The 21563-nt window shown below is 40.6% G+C and overlaps 1 protein-coding gene across 2 annotated transcripts in view; it reads right to left on the minus strand.

The window, feature by feature from the left end:
• Positions 1-2987: 2987 nt before the first annotated feature.
• The window catches only part of LOC125768822 (retinal homeobox protein Rx), a 46179-nt gene continuing 27603 nt past the window's right edge, over positions 2988-21563 (minus strand). For both annotated transcript variants that reach the window (XM_049436991.1, XM_049436990.1), the window contains exons 5-6: positions 4805-4970; positions 2988-4404 (exon numbers count right to left, since the gene is read on the minus strand). In XM_049436991.1, the coding sequence (XP_049292948.1) occupies positions 3665-4404; positions 4805-4970 (906 nt within the window). In that variant the 3' untranslated portion in view covers positions 2988-3664. The remainder of the gene's footprint in view (positions 4405-4804; positions 4971-21563) is intronic.

The raw sequence follows: 21563 nt of genomic DNA on the forward strand, positions 1-21563 counted from the left end.
CGCACATTCAATGTCTGGATCGCTTTTGAAAGCGTGACGGAGGTACTAAGCGGATGTAAATTCCCGTTGTGTTTGTTGATTTTGTTAGCCCATGTGCCAAACTTTGATCTAGCGCTCTTGATTTCCTTCCTATTGCCGTGGCTGGTTTCTGATTCTGCTGCAATGACAAGATGCAAGAAGTCAACAAACCATCAGAACACAAGACAGCCATCAGAAATCAGCAAATAATCATCATATCCCACTAAATCCATACGTTACGTTTTGCTCTTGATTTGAATCACAGCTTAGGCGATGTTTAAAAAAAAACATCGCCAAAAGCACAAATCTCTGTGCTTAGTCGTTCGAGCAGTTATTTGGGCCAACCCAATGAACATTTTGGACGTGATTGATGAAAATGGAGGGTGATGCAGATGCGATTTATTATTTGTTAATATCTACTTATAGATTTGTCGTTTGGTTTGGCTTTTTAAAAAAGATCAAACACTGGACGAGTCCACTTTATTGAACAACACCGTAAGAAGCGAAACTGTTAACTAACTGCTCGATGTCGCTCAGCACTGTTGGGTAGCCTCTTGGACGCGTCTGTCCAGATGGAATGTGCTGACCACGCGTGGCAGCCTACTCCAGGGATGGTTCCCGACGTTCATGCGAAACCGCGCGTGGATCTGGTGACATCCGATGCCGGTAGGCCGATGCACCAAATAGCTGACACCGCAAATGGAGATGTGGAGCTGTCGATGTTGATGTCGATGATGTATGATGTATGTGCGTACCATAACTATCTATCATTTACTTTCCACATTACATCTTTACTAAAATCCGGAAATGATTGCAAACTAAAGAAATTAAGGCTAAAGTCTGAAACACGACCCCCCCCACTCACGGTAACTCATCTGCGTGTCAATTTTTCGTACAGGGTGGTTCGGAGACTATGTAATGTGGCCTGAATTTGATTTTTTTTACAATTACTATTAAATTGTAAGGAGGTTTTCGCATAGTGAAAAAGTGATTTATTCATCGAGGAACCAAGTTCCATACGCTGTTTGTGAAACCGTAAAATTTTCCTCATTTTTGGCACCAATTTGCCCCATAGCTCCGCCGGTATCCAAGATATCGCCAAACTTTCTTCTGGCCATGGCTAGATGGCACTTGTGGCTAGATTTCGTCCATGCACCACTAATCGCTACCATGTCTGTGGCCGGAGCTATTCGCGAAAGCTCGAACGGATCGCCAATCTTTGACCTGTGGTCGATAGATGGCACCAATTGCTACATTTTCTTCTTCGACGGCCATGCCCTCAGGTGTCTGTGTCTCGAAACATAATTAAAAAACACGCAACCGATTTCGAACCACCCTGCACGAAAAAAAGTCACTCAAATGAGTGCCCGTGAGTGGGGGGGGGTCGTGTTTCAGACTTTAGCCGAAATTAAAACAAATTCAAATTTCTCTAATCTGCACGCATTTTTGCTTTTTGGGTATTCGTTTGATTATCGAGCAGAGATAGCTTTTGAAATTCGAGCAGTTTCACCCCTATTCTGTGTGGAACAAAACTAGAAGAAAATATGTTTAGTCATTTTGAACAAAATTAAAACAAATAATAATTTGACTTTAATTTGATTCCCCTAAACTATAAAACCGGGGGCGGGCTGGTGGTGTATGTGATAAACGGTGCCGGTCCACACGGCAGGACCGGGTTCAAATCCCATCCGGCTACGTGGTAAAATAAGTCTAGTAAGCCAGAAATGGCCGGCGTGACCTGTAAGGTCGTTAAGCCAAGAAGAAGAAACTATAAAAAAGTAATCTGCCTAATATAATATACTATAACAATTTTGATTGAGAAATATTCAGAAGAATCATGTTCAAACAATACTGTACATATACGATGATTTATTATAATCTTTCTACCACTTGAAATACTAATGAATTTTTTTTATTTATTGTTACTTCTTTACTAGTTACTCAAGTTTTTATTCAATAATAAATATGTAGAATACATTGTTTTCAGGATAAGTTCTCGATTTAAGCGTTCCGAAAATAAAAGACATTATTATACATATAATATACCATATTATTAGGCCTCAACTGACTTAGTAGGTAGTACTTACAACTCATAGCCCTGCTATGGGACAAACAAGAAGCATGTAAAATTATTAAAGATTATAAATACCATCAAGGGTTGACCCGGTGGTGTATGTGTTAAACGGCGCCGGTTCTATACGACAGGACCGGATTGCAAATCCCATCAGGACCATCCTCCCGTAGCAAGGTCTGACTATTCGGCTGCGTGGTAAAACAAGTGTAGTAAGCCAGAAAAGGCCAGCGTGACCATAAGGGTCGGTAAGCCAACATAAGATAGAGAGAGAGAGAAAAACCCATCCTAGGGAGAGACAGCGAAGGAGGACGCTTCTTGCTAATATTCGACCGACTGAGGTTGAATATGCGAAAAAATATATTATTATAAAAATAATGCTACAATTATTCGTTCTAATTCATTCGTTGCACCACTTGCCGTTCAAAGATTTCTCATTATTCTCCAATCAACAGCAGAACAACAAACAGGACATAAATATACATTTCTTTCTGTCTTACCATGTCTTAAATAAAGAAAGATTAAACTCAAAGGAAGCTTCAGCTCAATGAAATGATTAAAGCAATAAAATGGTAATGATTGTTTACTCTTGTGTACCGATCGATACCGGTATTCAAATCCATCCTGTGGGCTGTTTTGCTGTGAGCTGAAGTGATTGGTGTGATGGACCAGAGACAAGAGTTTCCACAAACTAATCAAACCGATTTCGTCGATTTATCGGACAGTTATAAAGATTCATGACGGGTAGAGGGTGTGTACCATGTCAAGTATCGATGCAATTAGTTTACTTACAACTCCAAACGGAAGCGAAACATACGCCACATCAAGTGTTTCGATGCACAGCAACAAAATAATTCAGGCAAAACCGGGTGAAGTTATTTTCGAAACAAATGCTTTATTTTCTGCTCCCATTTGAATTGTGGCATTGATTGCTGGCTGATTTTCGAAAAAAGCAAACAATTCCTTCCTTTTATTGTTTTTTTGTTTGTTTGTTTGTTTGTTTGTTTGTTTGTTTTATTTTACCCCTCAAACAGCTGGTTTTGAAAAAGCAGCCAGTCACCCTCTCGGCCTTGATATGGGGCGCTTGCATAATTGCTGCATTGCCTTGGTGTGCGTGTTCATAAAATTGTCTACATTAATTTAAGCCTATCGGGATGCTGCTATTCGTGGTGAAAATTTCGATTGCGCCCTGTACTAAAAATTAAACATATTTACAACGAACGAGTCGGCGTTCTCTCCCTTCTTTGCCTCTTTATGCTTGCGGAGTGTTAGATTGTTTTGCTTTATCGTTTCAAGCTTTGCGGGACTTCTGCGACAATCTTTTAACGAAGGATAATTTCTTTCGACCTAAATCGTCCTGCTTCTTGGTTACATTTATTTACAAACAAAACACCTGCTCCTGATCACAATGTTAGTTTACTGTTTTTTTTTTCTTCGAGTTTTCCTACTTTACTCTAGCTTATACGGTACGAGTTGTGGACATATTTATTAAGTTACGATTCCGTCTGCAGATTTACCTTACATTTTGTACAAGAACACACTTACACACACATCATTGGTAGGTGAAGCCATGTATTACACCATCGTGGTCATGCCTTTGCTTAAGTTTTCCAGATGTTCCTTAGCTTTGATGCGCAGCGTCGCGATCGAATTGGTGCGCATATCCGTTGAGTGATGATGATTTACGGTCATGTTGAGAGCTGTAGTCGACGTTGTCGTTGTCGGTGCCGCTTTGGACGTATCGGCTGTGGCGGGAGTATCGCTTTCTGAACCGGGATCGATCGGGGTCAGTTTGGCAATCTTTAATCCCGTCGGTGAGGGTGAGTTCGGGCTGAGCGATTGGCCCAGATGGACTTGAGAGCCGGCTGTCGTGGCACCGGGCGGTGGAGAGCGTAACCCCGGTGGTGTTAGCGAGAGGTTTTGCGGTGAAGAAATCGGTATGGTAATGGGAGTTGATCCGGCGGTGGGTGGTAACGGTGGAGGTTGTGATCCGGCCAAACTTCCCATGGGCCCTTCCAGGGGTGAATGACGAGGTGTCGGAGGTTGCGGACCGTGTGGTCCCGGTTGGGATTGATGCGGCATCGACAGGTTCTGTGGACCGCCAAGCGATCCGTTAACGTGCGGAGGCGATAGGCGCATGCTGCCGGGTGTCATCTGAGGAGACATGGCCGCCATACTTTGGGGAGAGATGCGTAGATTCTGGGGCCCGTTCGGGTGTCCCAGGCCGAGATTAGTCATGCCGAGATTGGACGGGTTGAGGCTGAGTGGGGGTGTCAAGTAGCTCGGGTAGACTCCTTGCGGGTGCGACAGGAACCCTACAAAACGCCGAAAACCCGTAAGAATGAATTATTTTTAAAACATTGCTGTTGATTTGAGGGTTGTCTTAAATTTATATAAAACAGTGTATACGATAATTTACGTTACATAACTGTAAATGTTGTGGTATAGTATTACGAAAAGCATAATTAAAAGAGTGTTATAAAAGTTTAATTTAATATAATTTATCAAACATTTATTCCTTTTTTATGTAAAAATAAACCTCTCTATAAAAGTAAACTATATTGAAGTAAATCTACTTCCCTAATTAAAGGATCATTAACTAGCGCAAAAGCAAACCTGAAAAAATCCTTAATTCATTCTCATTCTGTCACAAGCTTCCCAACTCATTATAATAACTCTCAAGCGCTTGGCACAGAATTGCCGTTGGATAGTTACCTGGTAGTGCCGATAGCAGCGGTGGAGACAGCCAAGGATCGACCGGAAGATTACCACCATTGCAGGACAACCGATGGGGAAGCTGCGAGAAGTGGGACAACCCTAGCCTCAGGCTTTCCGACTTCTCCTGCCGGCGCCATTTTGCGCGACGATTTTGAAACCAAACCTGTGTAGCGAAATGAAATGAAAAGAAAAAAAAACGCGCAACGTGAGCAAGGGTGGGAAAATTAATGAAATTATTTTTCATTTATGAGCGTTTAATTACATTTTCCCAAGCATCCCGAGCAAAACCGTCGGATAAAATGGGGAACTATAATCCAGGGGTGTATGGTAGAAACGATGCGAAAGCATACAAAAACCACCTTAAGAAAAGCTTCGTTAAGTTGCTTTCGGAGCGATGGACCATGCCAACGTGATGGGAGTCGCGCGTTGTGTGGTTAGACAAAATGAACGAAGGATTATGAAAAGCGCAAAGAATGGTTAATTGCATGATTTTTTTGCCAGAAAGTGTTGGATAAAATTGACATCTGAGTGGTTGTGTGGTAGAACTAGGGCGAGATCGCGTAAAAGTGGAAACAAGCACAAGAAACATTTAATGAATTGTCACATAGCAAACCAATAGAAAGTAGAAAAAAGTATAAAAAGGAAATATATTTTTTATAAATTTATATGTTTTAATTAGTAAATGTAAAGTTCTAAACAAGGTCCCCAAAAATACACAAAAAACGCACGTAACATAAAATAACAAGAATATAAAATGATTAACAAACAAAATTAACTTGAAGGTAGATCCACCTAGCATAACATTTTCCATCTCCAGGATAAACCGGTAAAAAGGGGTGGAAAATATAAGAAATGCAATTAGTTCACCATTTGCTCCGTGAAATTTCCGTCCCGAGTAAGGAAGCAGCAGCAAAAATGAGAGAACGGAAACAGACAGAGCGCAAAAGAAACGCGACCGGCAACCACCAGAAGCGCCATTAGTGTGCCATGTTCGACGAAAATGCCAATGAAGCGGTAGACAGTTATTTACACATCGACGATATTCAGCTGTTCACCAATGCAAATTAAAACTAAATTAATTCCGTGAATTAAATAATTAATTTAACCATCCTAGTCGCTTCGTTTGCTTCGCCATCTTTGACAGCGGGTGCGGGGCCACGGAATCGATCGCCATGTTGTTGACGTTTATCTCGCATAGGTTTCTTTGAATGTGAACGTGCCTTGCGTTGCGCTGCTACTGCGCGGATGATGGAGACATTTTCCCGGTACTGGGCGCCTCCATCAAGCGCGTGTCGTCGCGGGTCCCATCCGTAAGCATCCTAATTAGTGCGCTAAGTAATTGGTTTCTCGGGCTGCAGATTTTCTTCCGCACTTCACACCGCTACAAAGCTTTGTGCCGTCCGGAATGGAAAAGGAATCTGTCAATTAGGTCAGGCCGGAAGGTTTACGCTGTTCCAGAAATACTCTGACCGGTTGCGAGGCTGTGGCACCTTATAAGGTGGGGACCAATGGACACTAATTACCACCCCGATCGGGCTGGAATGTGACCGTCAATGCTTTGGTGCTCATTAGCGCTTTTGTGGCATCTAATTGCTCGACTAATCCAATCAATTAATCTAGCAATTTGCCCTCATTACTAGTGCCGAACCGGGGATGTCGTACGGCCGAGGCTAGTTCTTTCTGTATTTGCAAAGCAAAAATTACCGCCCAGCTGTACTAAATCAGCAAAACCGACCGTGACAGCACATTGTGACAGTCGGTCGAATCGTTAAGTGCGGCTAACAACTAACGTGTGGATGGTGTTTAGGGAGATAAAATAAGAACCTCATATAATAAGCCAAATCTTCGGTTTGAGTACGCATTGCACACAAAGAGCTGAATTTGAATGAATGCCAAGTTTAGCCAACTTTTCCCTCGTCTTCTACTTGGCGTCATGTTGCTTCACTCACGTTTTACGTCTGTTGGTGACAGTTTCAGTCAGGGAAAGAAAATTGGCTTCTTTTCTGGCTTCAAAATTTTCATTCTATTTCGTTTTGATGGGGATTATTTTTTAAAAAATCTCTTTCAATTCTATATGGAAAGGTTTTTATAAAAGTACTTTTTTCCACCTTTAAATGTTGTTTTATATCTTAATAATCCGTAAGCTTATTTTGCCAAAAAAAAGTCTAGTTAAATATTATATCACGTTTTTCCCTTTTCAATTTGAATCTGGAGAGTGTGGCAAATGTTTAAGTTGTTCTGTAAACAAACAACAAGAAGAAAAAGAAAAACAAACCCGACAAATCCATTTCCACTCGATACGGATCATACCAAATCATACCAGCTAACCACATAATAATTCCAATCGCACACAAAACTTCCCAAGAGCCGTAAATTAAATTGTAAAACGGCACTGAGCGTAAGTGTCACGGTTTTCATGGTGCTCTGCAAATGGCCACCCATCCAACCAGCTATGGTGGGGGTATCTGATTGGAGCCTTGATTGCTGTCAACTATCAACCGGCGTCTGGCCTACCTTCTTTCCTCTCTCATTTCCCTCGTTCCTCTCCATCGTAACAAGGGTACGGTACGTTTGGGTTCTGTGATTTAGTTTAATTAAAATGCAGTGTAAATACTGATCGAAAAGTTTTAATTACATTTGCATAATAGTTTCGCTTCGAATGCTGGCACCACCAAACAACATCCAAAACCCTTCAACCCTCCCAGGTGTCCCATCCGAAAAGTGGTGCAAGGTCCAGAGGGGTTGGGATTCGTTGTAGAAAATCTGCGCAAATCAAACTATCTCCCTTCATTCCGAACGACAACTCAATTCGGGCCGATTTACCTTTCCACCTACAAATCTCAACCTAAGCTAAACTGACTCTTCAAATTGGATCCCGCTTTTTGTCACCGGCGAACGGATTGAAACTGTATTTCATTTCACTTTACGGCAAATAGAAACCGTTTCTGATCCCCATCATCCAACCCAAAAACAATCAACAAAAACACCGAAAACTGAACCGAAAATTGCAAAACAATAACCCACATCGGGGTGTTCGGGAGAAGCAGCAGGGATATCGTTTTGTTTATTTTTTTTTTGTTTTTTCTTGTCCAGAATTCGACAGCCGTGTCCAACAAATACGGATCGGTAAAACTATCCTCAACTCATTTACATACTCAGTTTGTGCCACGGAAACGCCACGGAATTTCCGTGGCCTGCGTTTGCTAGCAAACTAAATAATTTCTTCGGTAAACGATTTCGAACGATTGCAAACCTGCTTTCGAGCCCGGTCACGTCGTCGTTGAAGGGGGATTGGTTACGTTTTAAAATCAATTTTAATTACAAATCATCCCGAAAACCGTTTGCTGAAACATTTGGGATTAGATTATGAAAATATTCCATTTCCAAACGGGGCTGATCAGAACTGGATCAGAAACGCTTTGTGTGTTGGTACGGCAGAAACTTCCAACTTCAACTACGACGACGCTTAGTTTAGCTATGCCGCAAACGATTCGCAAACTCGGAAACCGTCATCGGTAGATTCAATTAAAATGGTTATTTCATGCCATAGTTTCAATTATGGTCCCGGTTTTGCTCTGCTCTTGCGTTACGTACTGCATTCGATCGGAATCGGTTTTCAATGTGCGTGGCCTTCGGGCGGGATAGGCAGGAAAAACTTTGCAGCCATATTTCTTGCAACGCATTTCGGATTTAAACAAAAAACGAACCTTCATACCTCAAGCAACGGCAAACTCATTTCATTTAGTGCAGCTCCAACACAATTGGAACATAGCGGCCTTTTGATATTTTGGGGAGGCTGTTGTTTGGACGTAAAAAATGACTTCTATTCGTACGAATCGTTTTTGTACCGTTTGCTTTTGATAGTGGAAAAGTGAACAGTGAATAAAAAACAGCAAGTCTCCAGTCTGTCTCTTAAAGAACAAAAAAACACAGAGACCCGTACGCTATTGATGTTTATTGCATCAAGCGTGTCCATTTTTGTCAACATTCATGTCACCCCTCGGATTGGATCGCCGTGGAACCAGCACCAAAAAACCTGTCGCCTTTGGAGCAGGAACCAAAAATTCATTTGCCATCCATCAGTCGCACCCGGTGGAGAGAGAGAAAGCGATGCGTTCATTTTATTTTCGTATTTCGGTAGAACGAAGGAAGGTCGGCCTGGGAGCTGGGATGACAAAGGAGAAACATTTAGGTCCGAATTTAGCCACAGGCATGCACGCATAGGAAACGTTTCATTTCATCTTTCACTCAATTCCATTACACTCCCTTCCATGGGATGGGATGGTCAGTTTTTATTTGAAGGCTTTTAGCAAAACTGCCGCCATCTATCTAGCTAAAGGACGCAACATGCATGGGGAGATTTCTTTTTTCTGCGAGGTTGTTATGTATGTCTACGAACTCCCAGGAACCAATCAGCACCCAACCGGATAGGTCCCGGCCGATTCCAATATCGTTTCCACCGTGGTGCAGTGCGAACGATGTTGGATTATTTTTTTCCTGTATTGCTCGTTTGTTCTCTTTTTGTACACATTTTTTCGTACGGTTTTGTTTTGTACACCATGGTTGAAGCTTTCATTTGAAGCTTTGTACGATCGATGTACATGAAGTATGTGCCTGTTTTTTATCCCGTGAGAAGCTTGCAGCCTATTTTGCGTAACAATGGTATAAGAACAATTGATGAACCTCGGTACCAGAGCTGTTTGACTCTACGGAACTCGAACATGCGTACAGGTTTCGCTAAAATTGGAAAATTCGCGTTTCCTTCTTATGGTTAGGAAACCATTTTTGCTTTTCAGCGATTTTCATAAGCCAACAAAAAGATAAAATTAAATGATTGTGATGTGGAAAATAGTGAACAAGGAATTGAAGCTTCAAATTCAATTCAGGATTCAAATTCTACTTGTTAGTAAAAGACAAGGATCAACAAGAAAGAAAGGATCAAAATTGTAAAAAATAAAGTTTTCTGTTAGCATTATCCAACTTCAACTTCCTCATCGCTAATACAAAGGAAAAAATGGACATACATTCAACATAGTAATTAACATGGCGCACATGAAGTCGTTTGTTGAACATAGACAACGGCAAAATATAGTTCAATCCGTAATCATGAAATCATGCGATTTGCTCGTATACTCAACACTATCACGTGTAAGTGGCAGTCTTTAGCATCCGAAACATATATTGAAGGATTAATTACATTTTTTTACTTTACGTTGCCTATAATGAGCAGAAAAAAGCCATTAACCCATTTTCAAGGTGACACGGTAAACATCTTCACAAGGAAGGATTCCAAATAAGTCACTAGGTGATTAAAATGCTCTTTTGAAATTCTGAAATAAATTAATAAATAATAATTCAAACGATCAAAATTACAGGAAGCACTTGAATCACTGGAAATAAAGACGGAACAGATTATTCTATGTATCCATCTGACAATTTCCATTTAATTTAATTTATTTCACTCTAGATGGATATATTTCTATCGTATTTATTATTATTTATTTGGGATTTACTACTAAATTCGATTTTTATGATCCCCTTTTCTGGTGAAAAATTACACGGAATTTTAAGGCGGATGGGCAAATTTGAACAGTATGCAAATAGTCGAAGCTGTTACTGTCTTTGCTAGTTATTCGCATTTTTTTTATTTAATATTTTTGCAGTTTCCAAATTAATTCACAAAAATCCTGAAACAATAAAACGGTACTTTTTTTCCATTATTGTAATCCAAATAAGTCTCATTTTAAATACATGCGATACATGGAAAACCAATCCTCCATTTTAAATGATTTTGTTCATATTTATTGACATATAAAAGTTACAAACATTCATATTTACTACTTTCAAAATATTCGTCAACTGTAAAACATAATTAAATTAAGTAACAATAAACATATTTTGTATCAATGAAAATTCGTCTTTAAATGGTTTATTTTTACTTTTCCTACTGATGCCTACATCAGCCTGATATAATCAAGCGCACCATAACAAGATTACACTTCACTCCTCAAAAGAAAAAAAAACATACATAATTCAATCAAATTAAGATGTCATGTCAAAACAAACAAACCCCAGCATCGAACGTGAAAGAACGTTGGCGGATGTGAGAAAAAAAATGCAACAAATTAATTTTTCGTTTACAATCAATTTCCCATATTTTGCCCTTGAATGTAAGCGTTGGCCTGAGCGCATTTTGATTTTGCTCTTCTATCCATCGAACTGAGATGCTCTTGATCCAATCACTGTCCTAATCAGCGTTTCCATCAACCATATTCCATTCACTACTCCGCCCGTTCATGGCTGGTTACACGGCTGGTTGTAACAGCTTAAATTATACGTTGCCTACACGATGTGTCCCGTCTCCTTTTCGCTCCCCTTTTTGATGGCACTTCAAAAGGACACTGAACATCAACCGGGCGCGTGTCCTTCGTTTGACATCGACAAGCTGTTTGTCGCTCACGATTTGTTGGTTAGTTTACCGTTTTCTTCTTCTTCCTCGTTTGGCATTTCACTCGATAAGAAATAGCGGAGCGCTCAGTGCCTGACAAGGGAACGCATGAACTAACATCTACGCCGACGTAAAGCAATGGTCCGTCTGTTCCCTGCGGCATCTGCGAGGGGGCGAGATGACAAAGGGAAAACGGACACCGACGGGTGGCTCTACATCCGAGAGCATAAAGCGTCCGCCGAGACCGAGATAATCGAACACCGCGCATGCCCTGGGGCTAGTGGTTCTCACACCTCCCCTTGTTCGCATGGCACATACACCGGAGAGAAAGAGAGCGTCTGTGTACGTCAGCTTACAGGTACAATGGCCAGCGGAAATTAAAAGCAATTTTGTGCTCAATGACGAACCGCTGGCAATGGCGACATCTTTACTACCGAGATAGTCGAGATACGAAAAACCTCCGAAGCGCAGCGCCACATTAGCTGGCTTCCTGTACGAACGATCGATTCGGGTGGAGGCAATCAGCGTTAAAAGTCCCACGAGATGTTTCGAGGTCAGTTAGATCCAAAGAATAAACACATACATACAAACACACACGGCCGCAAACAACCAACTCACCGAAGGAGGTCTTGTTAACGGGAGCATGTCATCAGCTATTAAATTAGTCCATGTTCTGCAGGACCCCCTCTTCTGCATGCTCACCCAATGGCGTGTGTAGCTTGACGTAAAGATGGAATGGATTACATACAACGTACTCACACATACCCACACCCCCGAAACACGGAAGGTTGACCAAACAGTCCTTTCACACACGGGAGTCATAAACAGTTATTAGAGGGTTAATTAAACACTTGCCACGTGGCCTGCCAACTCCCGGGATGCCATACGGGATGTCGTAGTTTTCGGTATGACTTGGGGAGGGTGGTAAAAAAAAGTCACACGAGAGAGAAAGAGATCATGTTCGGTGGCCATATCGCACGTGGGAATCCGGAAGGACATAAACAAAGACAAAGGGCGAACCATTGCACACGCTCCGATAGCTTCTGGCATTTAACGCCTCCGGGGATTTGTTTCCTTCAATATGTCACCCTTGTTGTGGGGTTAATACCCTCACCCCATTAGCGACCACCTTTCCCGGTGAAATCTTATCAGTGTGACTGCAAAATGTACGAGTCACGAGACGGTTAGCTAAAAACACCCCCTGCAGCGGTTTGGAAACACTCAAAAAATCGAACTTTCTGATTCTTGTGCGCGCGCTACTCACTGCGCCGAGAACCATTATCGCTTTCTTTCCCAGTGTTTGACTGTTGATTTTTCCCACCATTGATGCGGTGCATGCGGTGCAAGAAAATGCATTCGGAAAGAAAATTTCTCCTTTTTGAGCGTGGAAAATGTGCTGCCATTGGAAAATGTCGATTCAAAGTTCTATCACACATTTCGGGAAATTCGTTTATTTGTAGACACTTTCTGTCTGCCTTTCCGTTCGCTTCTGAATAGGCAGAATAATGCACCGGTGTGTGGCAGTGGCTGTGTGGCACAAGAAAACAAGTCTCCAATTTTAAGCACTGAGCGTCTTTGGTGGCAACACACGACACAAAGGACACAAATCCGAACGTCATCCCGAACGTTGCTATCTAGGCAAAAAAGAAGCTTTGTTTTCTTACGGCAAACGTGTGCATTCTGTGCAGTGACCTGGGAAGCATCTCAAAAAGGGTGACGATATGCGTAAGAATCACCTTTTTGATTTCTACACTTCGGTACTGATAATTAAAGGAAAACCGTCTGGCACAATCCGGGAATAAATCGGGCACCTTCCTGCCTATTCGCTGCCGCTCGTCGGGTGGCTCTATGTTGACCATTTAACCGGGCAGTTTCCGGTGAAAAAAAGCCTGGGAAAAACGGACTGTCTCACACTTGAGCAACTAAAATTAAGCTGTCAAATGCAAATGTTAGGACGGGACAAAGCTTCGACAGCGAGAGTATACCAGGTTTATACCCGGCTATGTGATATTGATTGTTATCGTACGGTTTTGATCTTTCGCACTCTGGGAACAATAGGGGACGCTTTGTCACGATACTGTATGAATTACTGCAGTGTGTATTTTTTTACTTCCTGTTTTTTATTCTTTTATGAGAAAAAGAAAAAAAAGGGATGAAATGACTCGTTTTTTGTCAAAATTTTGTTTTTGTAAAACTATGAATGATATGTGTTAAATAGGGTTGTTTGTGCTTTTTTAGCTGTAATGCGATGCGAATGTGATACGAAATTTAACTGTTTTATGTGTTTAACTATGAAAAAAATAGTTTTAAAAATTAATTAGAATAGGAGCAGTTTATGTTGCCAAAGGAAGCTGCTAGTTACAGCAAATGCTCTAGGCAACATGAGCTACCAGCGTACTATTTTCATTCAATTTCAAAAGAACATTATGAAAAGTTAATGTACCACAATGGAGTTCCTAATAGCTAAAGTTATCAGATTTATTTTAGCTGTAAATGATATAATAGTAACTGAAATCGTTAAACTCATCATTTCAGGAGAATTTTGACCTTGATCGAAAAAAAATATCTGTTGGGAAAAATCATATTTTTATCTAACAAACATGCAAGAGTATAATTGTTAGATAAAAATATCTTCTTTGTAAAATTACTAGACAAACATTTTAATCATAAATTCATTCAATACATCTTCTTTTTTCTCCTGCTTGCACTAAAACCATCATTATCAACAAATACAAAACCAAATACGTGCCTAATTGAGATCACGCTTCACCCTTCGTAAATTCCATTTAGAACAGCAACAACAACAAAAAATCATACAAAGAAGACGATCATGTAAGGCCATACGTATCATCATCAACGTGTTTACACATTCCCATCCCAAGTGTACCACGTTTCCGTCCAAAAACCATGCTAACTAATGCTTTTCTACGAGGGAAAAAACTGTCCAAAGGTCCCAAATGACGCTGCAGTTCTGAAGTGTGATCGAAAAGGTGCGATAATGGTGATTATGGTAAGGTGACATGTAACGCAGGATATTTATCAACAATGCAACACACACTAGAGAAAGCGAAAAGACTACAACAGCAAAACATTCAACAACGGCGTTGTAGTTTTTTGTTGTAGCACACCCCTTCGTCCTTAGCATTGCAATACTCCCTTTTTGGGTTGGTAGAAAACATGAACATCCTGAATGAGGTTCCGACGGTGAATTGAAGTTGAGGAGTGCAGAAAACACCGGAATACCAACGGACGGACGTAAAGTGGTTTCGATAAAGATCCTTGCGCTCTGGTGGGATTATTCTAGAGCCAAAAAAACAGAGAACGATGTTTATCTCTTACCATTCAGGCAATTACGGTCTAATGACATTGAATAGAAAAGGTGAATGGCGGGAAAAATGATATGTTGTTTGGATTTAAAAAGCAAAAAAAAAATCAATTTCGATCTATTTCTTTATTCCTTTATAACAACCTTGTTTGTTTGGTTTTAGATTTAAATTAGAAACTGAGGATCGTTTCAATACTAGCTTGGAAACAATTAATGAGTGTTATGCAATAATCTGTCAATTGACGGTGGATTGATCGCTTGTACTTCACTCCGTACAGTTTCTAATATTCTTCAACTGGAAACAAAAATAGAACAAACAAATTTCCCGTCTGTTCTATCCATCAGCCGGTGCTGCCTTCATTTCATTCGACTTCATTGTTGACAGAAGAGTCTACTCGAATGTGAAGGACTCTTCAACCATTTTTTCTCCCTTTTTTTCTCAATTCTCCATATGTTCCCAAACGGAGTTTAACAACACAACAATTTCAATGACGAGTGCGCTAAACTAATTAAACTCTTGACGCATGTGCCCTACCGGAGTTCTTGCTAACGCTCCGCGTGTCCAACGTGGCTGGTATGATGAAATCGGCAATCCGTCTCATTGTTGCTGCAATCTGAGCCGAATGGTGATGCATGCCCGGAATAGCGCACGTTTGGCAGTAGTTAAGCCGTCGCTACCCCGTCGGCATCGGTACCGTAATTGGAGACGGTTGTGCGTGGACAGTGTTCCGCGTGATCGCTGTTTATGATCTTTTTTTTCTATCCGTATAGTAGGATGTGTGTCGTGGTGAATAATTAGCGCATGTGACGAAGGGCGGCGGCTTAGCTTCAAATGGCTGCAGGCGATGCTCCAGTAGCCAGCTGGCTGGGAACGAGTCCTGTCCAGTGTAAAGAAAAGCGGTACGTTTGACATCATATTTATCATATCGTTCACCGATTGCCGTGGCTTTCATGTTTGCCGCTGTGTTTGTGGAAATAAACGCCGACAAAAGGATTAATTTGTAATTGGTCTTTAAAAAGGTACTTGAATTTTACTGTAATATTCATTCAGGCTAGTTCAAGGCAGTGAAAAAAATGTAGTAGATTCAACATTACGAAATTATTTACAACAATGCAAATAAACAATTTGTACTAAAAGTAACCTCCCGACGTATAGAAGCAAGAACACGAACAAAAAATAAATCCCTCCTTCAGACAAATAAAATGGCAAATCATCATCAGCGCCCGAATTGATCATTCGATTCACTCGACCTTGGGTGACCGCTAATGCATTCGCTACATTGATCTTTATTAGCAGGCGCTGGGAATTTGGCAAAATGTTTGTGACGGCCGGTGTTAAAATGAGAACACAAGAAGCAACAACAAAAAATACATTTAAGGGTATTTTTTCCGCATTCTCATCCCTAAGACCGGACACCACAAATATTATGCGATTGAGGTGTTTATTTTTATCCTTGTGGAGCAATTTGTTCGCCTAGTTTTTGCTTTGCTTACTGGGGTACGGCATCTACGGCTGCCGAAAAAAAGCCGTTAAGAACCGAGAAGAATCGGTTTTATGGCATGTTTCACTTTAATTGTTCACTTAATTTATCATCGACACCCGTGACAAAAGCATGTCTCCTGGGGATGGTTTGATATTCCGATAGGGAATTATACTTGAAGCGGTAGATTTGATCGAAGATGGAAAATAATTTATTTACTTGTTAAAAGGTTGATATTTTGCCCATTATATAATTTGTTTAACCTTTGCCTAGAATTTGAAATTATAACAAATTTAACAACAACCAAAATCATGAAAACTCTTTCAACGAAACAAAAAAAAACTCATACCCAATTACTTGGTTTATATTTGCTGTACGAATCCAATCGGTTTCGCCTGGAATCCCAAAACAAAGAACCCAAATCGCCCTTTCACCGGGACGAAGGGTGAGTTTAATAATTGTCAAATTATTTGCTAAGTACCAAACAAAACTCATTCCAGACGGTGTTTGCTAAAGCGGCCGTGTATCGCGCGTAAAGCAAACACCTACATCCACCCCGGTTCGCACCCCGGAAGATGGTGGTCGTGCGACAGTGGCAACGAATGCCACACGTCGTCCCTTTTGTAGGTAGGGCGGCAGCACCTAAAAACCACTTTGAACTTCAACCATCCGAGAAGAACGGTTGATGGCGATGTTCATTTTATCGCCCTTACCTTCTTGCTTACCGTGCTAACCATAACTGCTTGATGCTTGATTCCCGTACTTGGCAAAACGCAAAACGACAAAATAGAGGCAACAACAGCAGCAGTACAGCAACAAAAAAAGGGAGACAGATTTTCCTCCCCAACAATTTGCAACACCCTCGGATTTTTGGGGTGGAAAATCTATTGGAAATTTATTTTTTTTTAGCACTGTGTGCTTTCATTTTTATCGTAAAGATATTTCTTACGGCCATCGAACCCCGGAGGGATGGAAACAAAATTTCAATTTCATCCCCGTTCGGCTAGGAAAACAAACAGTGGAAAAAGGAAGTCACTGATGCGCAAAACAAGAACAGGCCGGTGGATGAGGTGAAACGGTCATCCGCCTTACAGTCGCGTTGGCGAATAAAATCAAGAGGGTTCCACTGTACGGGGTGATGGCCAGCGGCAGCGAGCGAAATGGGTGTGAAGGATCCGTAACCGAAGTGTACCGATGCGGAATGGAATGAAACCGTTTGATTCGATGTGGCTTTTGCCGGGCGCTCACACGCTCACCTTCACGAAACGACACATCAAATGAACTGGCGTTGCATACTGCACGTGCACGTGCCGGTGGAATTCTACTGACAGGTGGCATTGGTGGTGGTGGTGGTGGTGGTGGTGGTGGTCAGGAATTGATTAAAAAACTATTTGACACAACTTGGCTCGGAAATAGGAACCACCATTGAGGAGCGCAAATTGAGTGGCAAATTGATTTTTAATGAGGTAATAAGGACTCGAAAACAATACGGAATGAAACTGGGTTGGGTATGAAATTGTGCTTCATTTTGCCTATCTTTCGTTCCTGCAAGTCCTTTCCATGGTTCTATATACATTAGGGACGAGTGTTTTAATAAATTAACCAGTACTGTGCGAACGAATGCGAATGCTTCGATTGGAGTTAACTTAATTTATTCAATTTGTAGACGCGAACTGGTGAAGAGAAGAAGCATTAAGGTTGATGGATACTAATTGATTAACGGACGAATGAAAAGCTTTGGTATTTTAACTGCTGTATATACTTCACAATGGAGCGGCATTACCATGGTCTAAAGTGCTTTCGGTTAGTCTAACACATATAAAGTTTTAGATCGTATCTTAAGTATACCAGTCGTCGAAAAGCAAGGATAGACATTATCCGGTTACAAAGTGAAAATATCTGTTAGTAAATAATTATCATGTAGCAAGGACATACACAACTCCTAGTAGGTAGTGGCCAATACAGGGTTTTTTGAAACAAGTGGTAGGCTTAGAGCTATATATTGACTATTTTCAAGTTGAACTAGAATGGGAAGCATTAAATTTATAAAATCCTAGAAACTTTCTGGAAGATTAATTAGATAAAAAGTTCAATTGATTTATTCTATAAATAAAATTATTGTTTATTTTTTTATTTATTTATTAGCGTAGGGACGGCCAGGCCGTATATCTAAAATTATTGTTTATTAATAATCATAAATTATTAATAATGTCTCTCTTATTTTGGGAGTTGAAAAACCATTAAATAGTATGTAATTCTACGTCCTTGATGTAGTTCTGTCCAACCCGAAAATGTATGTTGTGTATGTATGTATGTATGTATGTATACCCATTATCTGTTAAATTTTTTTCTTTTTTTCCCTTAATGTTACAATATGTGTTAATTGTATGTAAATATGTATGCTAATAAAAGTTTTATAAAAAAAAATCTCGTAGTAAATACTTTAGGAAGAAGAATTCCACATCTGCTAGTAAATATTTCACTTAAATTTAAAAATATCAGCCATCATTTTAACCTAGCCGTTTAACAGGGTTTTCGAACTTATCCCTTTGTCATAAGTCTACTTTTAGTCGTTCTGGCCCTCTGTTGATCATACTTTAAATTAGAAAACTCCAATTTTAAGACGGTATCGAATAAACAAACGAGCAAATTCTTGTTATGAATTGATACCAGATTGTGTTATGAGCAGCTACTCTAAGCTTTTAATCTGCTTTTATATTATTATTGTTGAAGTTTTTGTTATTATTGTTGAAGCAGAAACCAAAAATGGCTTCAACTCTGCAAAATAAATATTAAACCCCGGTATCTCAAAAATTTTGCCAGTCTAAAATCTAAAATATATTATAACTTGGTTCGGGTTTTGGTGATGTTAGTAGCGTAATCGTAATACATGAAAGAATATGAAAAAAATATTAGGTAATTTTTTATACATCCCCTCTCCTTTCTGCTCCCCTATTTCAAAGTTCTCCACTGCTCCATTGGATCATCGGCTAACGATTCAAATAGTGAAACAATTATTGCCAAACACTTCCACGTGCGTTCCATTTAAACATTGCTCGCCCACCGGAAACGACAGCTGGTGGAGCCGAGTTAAACGGAGCTGATAATTCGCGCTTTAACTTGTGGAATCGAATGGAGTTGAAGCTCAACCAGCAAATGCTGCCACGTGTGTTGATTGCCACGCTCTCCCGATGCGCCATCGCCATGATTTTGCACCATACAGCAGAACGTTGGTAACGCGTTCAGCGCAAGCGATTAAATCGAATGATGCAGCCAGCTCAGCCGCCCGGCCCCCGAACAACGGAAGCTTCGAGTCTCGAGCCACGGCCTAAATTACGTCACGGGAAAAAAGCAGTAGCGGCCACAGCACGGGGGAGCCGTAACCCGTAGGTCGATTTCCGCTTTCCGGAGGTCAAAACATAACAGGTAACTTGAGGCTAATGAAATTAAAAACCATAACTTCTTCGCTGCATTATTCCAAGTGTGTGTATCTTTGTGATTTTAGTTTTGTCTTTCTTCTCGTGCCTCTTATTATCTCGGGACAGGATTAAAGAATCCCGCCTGCGTATGGATTTGTGGCAAAGGGGTTTCAGGGTTTTTTTTGATTTTCTATTTTCGGTTTAATTTCAGACAGCTGTGTTTTACATCGTCGTCGTAGCATAAAGCACGCATTTTGCTTAAACCCTTTGTATATCGTGTGTTTTCGTGTTTTTTTTCTCTCCTTTTGCATTCTACACAGTCAAATGCGATGTGATTGATGTTTGTTTACGCGATTGTTTGCCGTGTCTTCGTTGTGGTATTGTTTTGTATTTATTTTCCCGTAATTTCATACAAACTAAGCGATGGTTATGCATTTTTTTTTGGAGCGAAAGAAAAAAAAATTACGATAAAATAATCACAAAATAGGATGGATCCACACAAAGCAAACCGACCGAGATCAAATGGCGGCCAAATTGTTCCGACCGAAAGGTAATTGGCAGTTTTTTTTTTGTGTAATTAGGGTTCTTCTAACGAAGGTGAGTTCTTTGTTTGCCGATTAAATACTTAACGAACCCCTAGAATAAACGATTATACCAGGTGTATTCCTTGAATCTGACGTGAAATGTTCTCCATGATTGAGTCCAACCATGTCAAAAGTCAACGATGGTGACACTCTGTGCACTCGGCTGCATCCAATCAGCATGCCTTATTGTACAGCTTTGTTAGCTTGAAATCAGTCCAATGTGCATTGATATCACCAAAACGGGAGGATGCAAGCATAAAAGCCGTCGGTTGTTTTGCGTACTTTCAAACAGCTAACAGTTCAGCCCCTTTTTCTGTTCTTTAATGTGCGAAATTTACACTTCATTTGAGAGAAGCTAAGAAAAAAAAGAAGCAAAATCAATTGCATACACAATCGTTGGTAATTCGGTTTAGTGGCCACCATAATCGTTTACCTTAACAAAACAGGCCCACTCAAAGACGCGATAAGCGGTAACGATACCGCGTTCCCGTCTTATGATGGTCGTGAATTAAAATATCCCATAACCTACAATTTCCTTCGCTTCGATAATTCATTCCGTCACGTTAAGCGGTCCTTTTTGGGGCGGCGGTCCCTATTTGCCGGCAGAGAATAGAACGCGAAAGAACGGATCTAGGATTCGTACCAACGTTCTAAACAGCCAAAGCAAAGCAAACAAAGCGGTTAAAAAACCTTCCGCGCTAGAAGTTGGGAGGCATGTCGGCGACCTCAACGCAAGAACCGAAGCTTAACGAGGGGGTTAATTGAATTATAATATCGTGGGCCCGTGCTCTTTCAAGGCGGCGGTTCACGCAAAAGGAAGAAAATTAATACTGAAAGGATTTCATTTAGCAATGAGCTATTTTCTAAAGAATAGGAAACATAAATCATAACGCCAAGTAAAGGGAAGAGAAGGTTTATTTCCGGAAGTGTTTTGATCAGTATTTTGGAGAATCGTTTCTTAGCGAAACGTCAGTAAAATATTAAGATTTCACGAAAAAATAAGGGGCGGAAATGTTGTATGGATTAAATATTTATCAACACACATTTTGTGATGCTTTTTCTTTTCTCCAATAGCTAAAATAGGTTAGCAAAACCGTCTATCCGTTTGGCAAGCCCATAAAACATGCTGCACATTACAATAATTCCAATACACGAATTTTGCCATCCATCGGATCGGTGCCGTGTTCCCATATGAGAGCAATAAAAGTAGCGATACAAATAAAATATTTATTGCTACCCTTCATGCACAATGACAGTGGGACAGCAGCAGGAAAAGCTTCACCGATCGTCGGTAGTAATTCTAATTCATAAATTGGTCCTTTATTTTCGATCGAATGTGTGCGCTCACATATGAACCCGAAGGCGCTTCGCTTTCGAATGTTTTCCTCATTGAGCCAACATTCCGACGCCGTGCGTGCGTGCATGCGTGCGTGAGCTGTCCGTTCGCTACTTGCGGACGCATAAATCTATCAAATTTATTTGCGCTTTTATAGTACCAC

The sequence above is a fragment of the Anopheles funestus genome, chromosome 3RL (genome assembly GCF_943734845.2).
Source record: "Anopheles funestus chromosome 3RL, idAnoFuneDA-416_04, whole genome shotgun sequence".
Lineage (NCBI taxonomy): Eukaryota > Metazoa > Arthropoda > Insecta > Diptera > Culicidae > Anopheles > Anopheles funestus.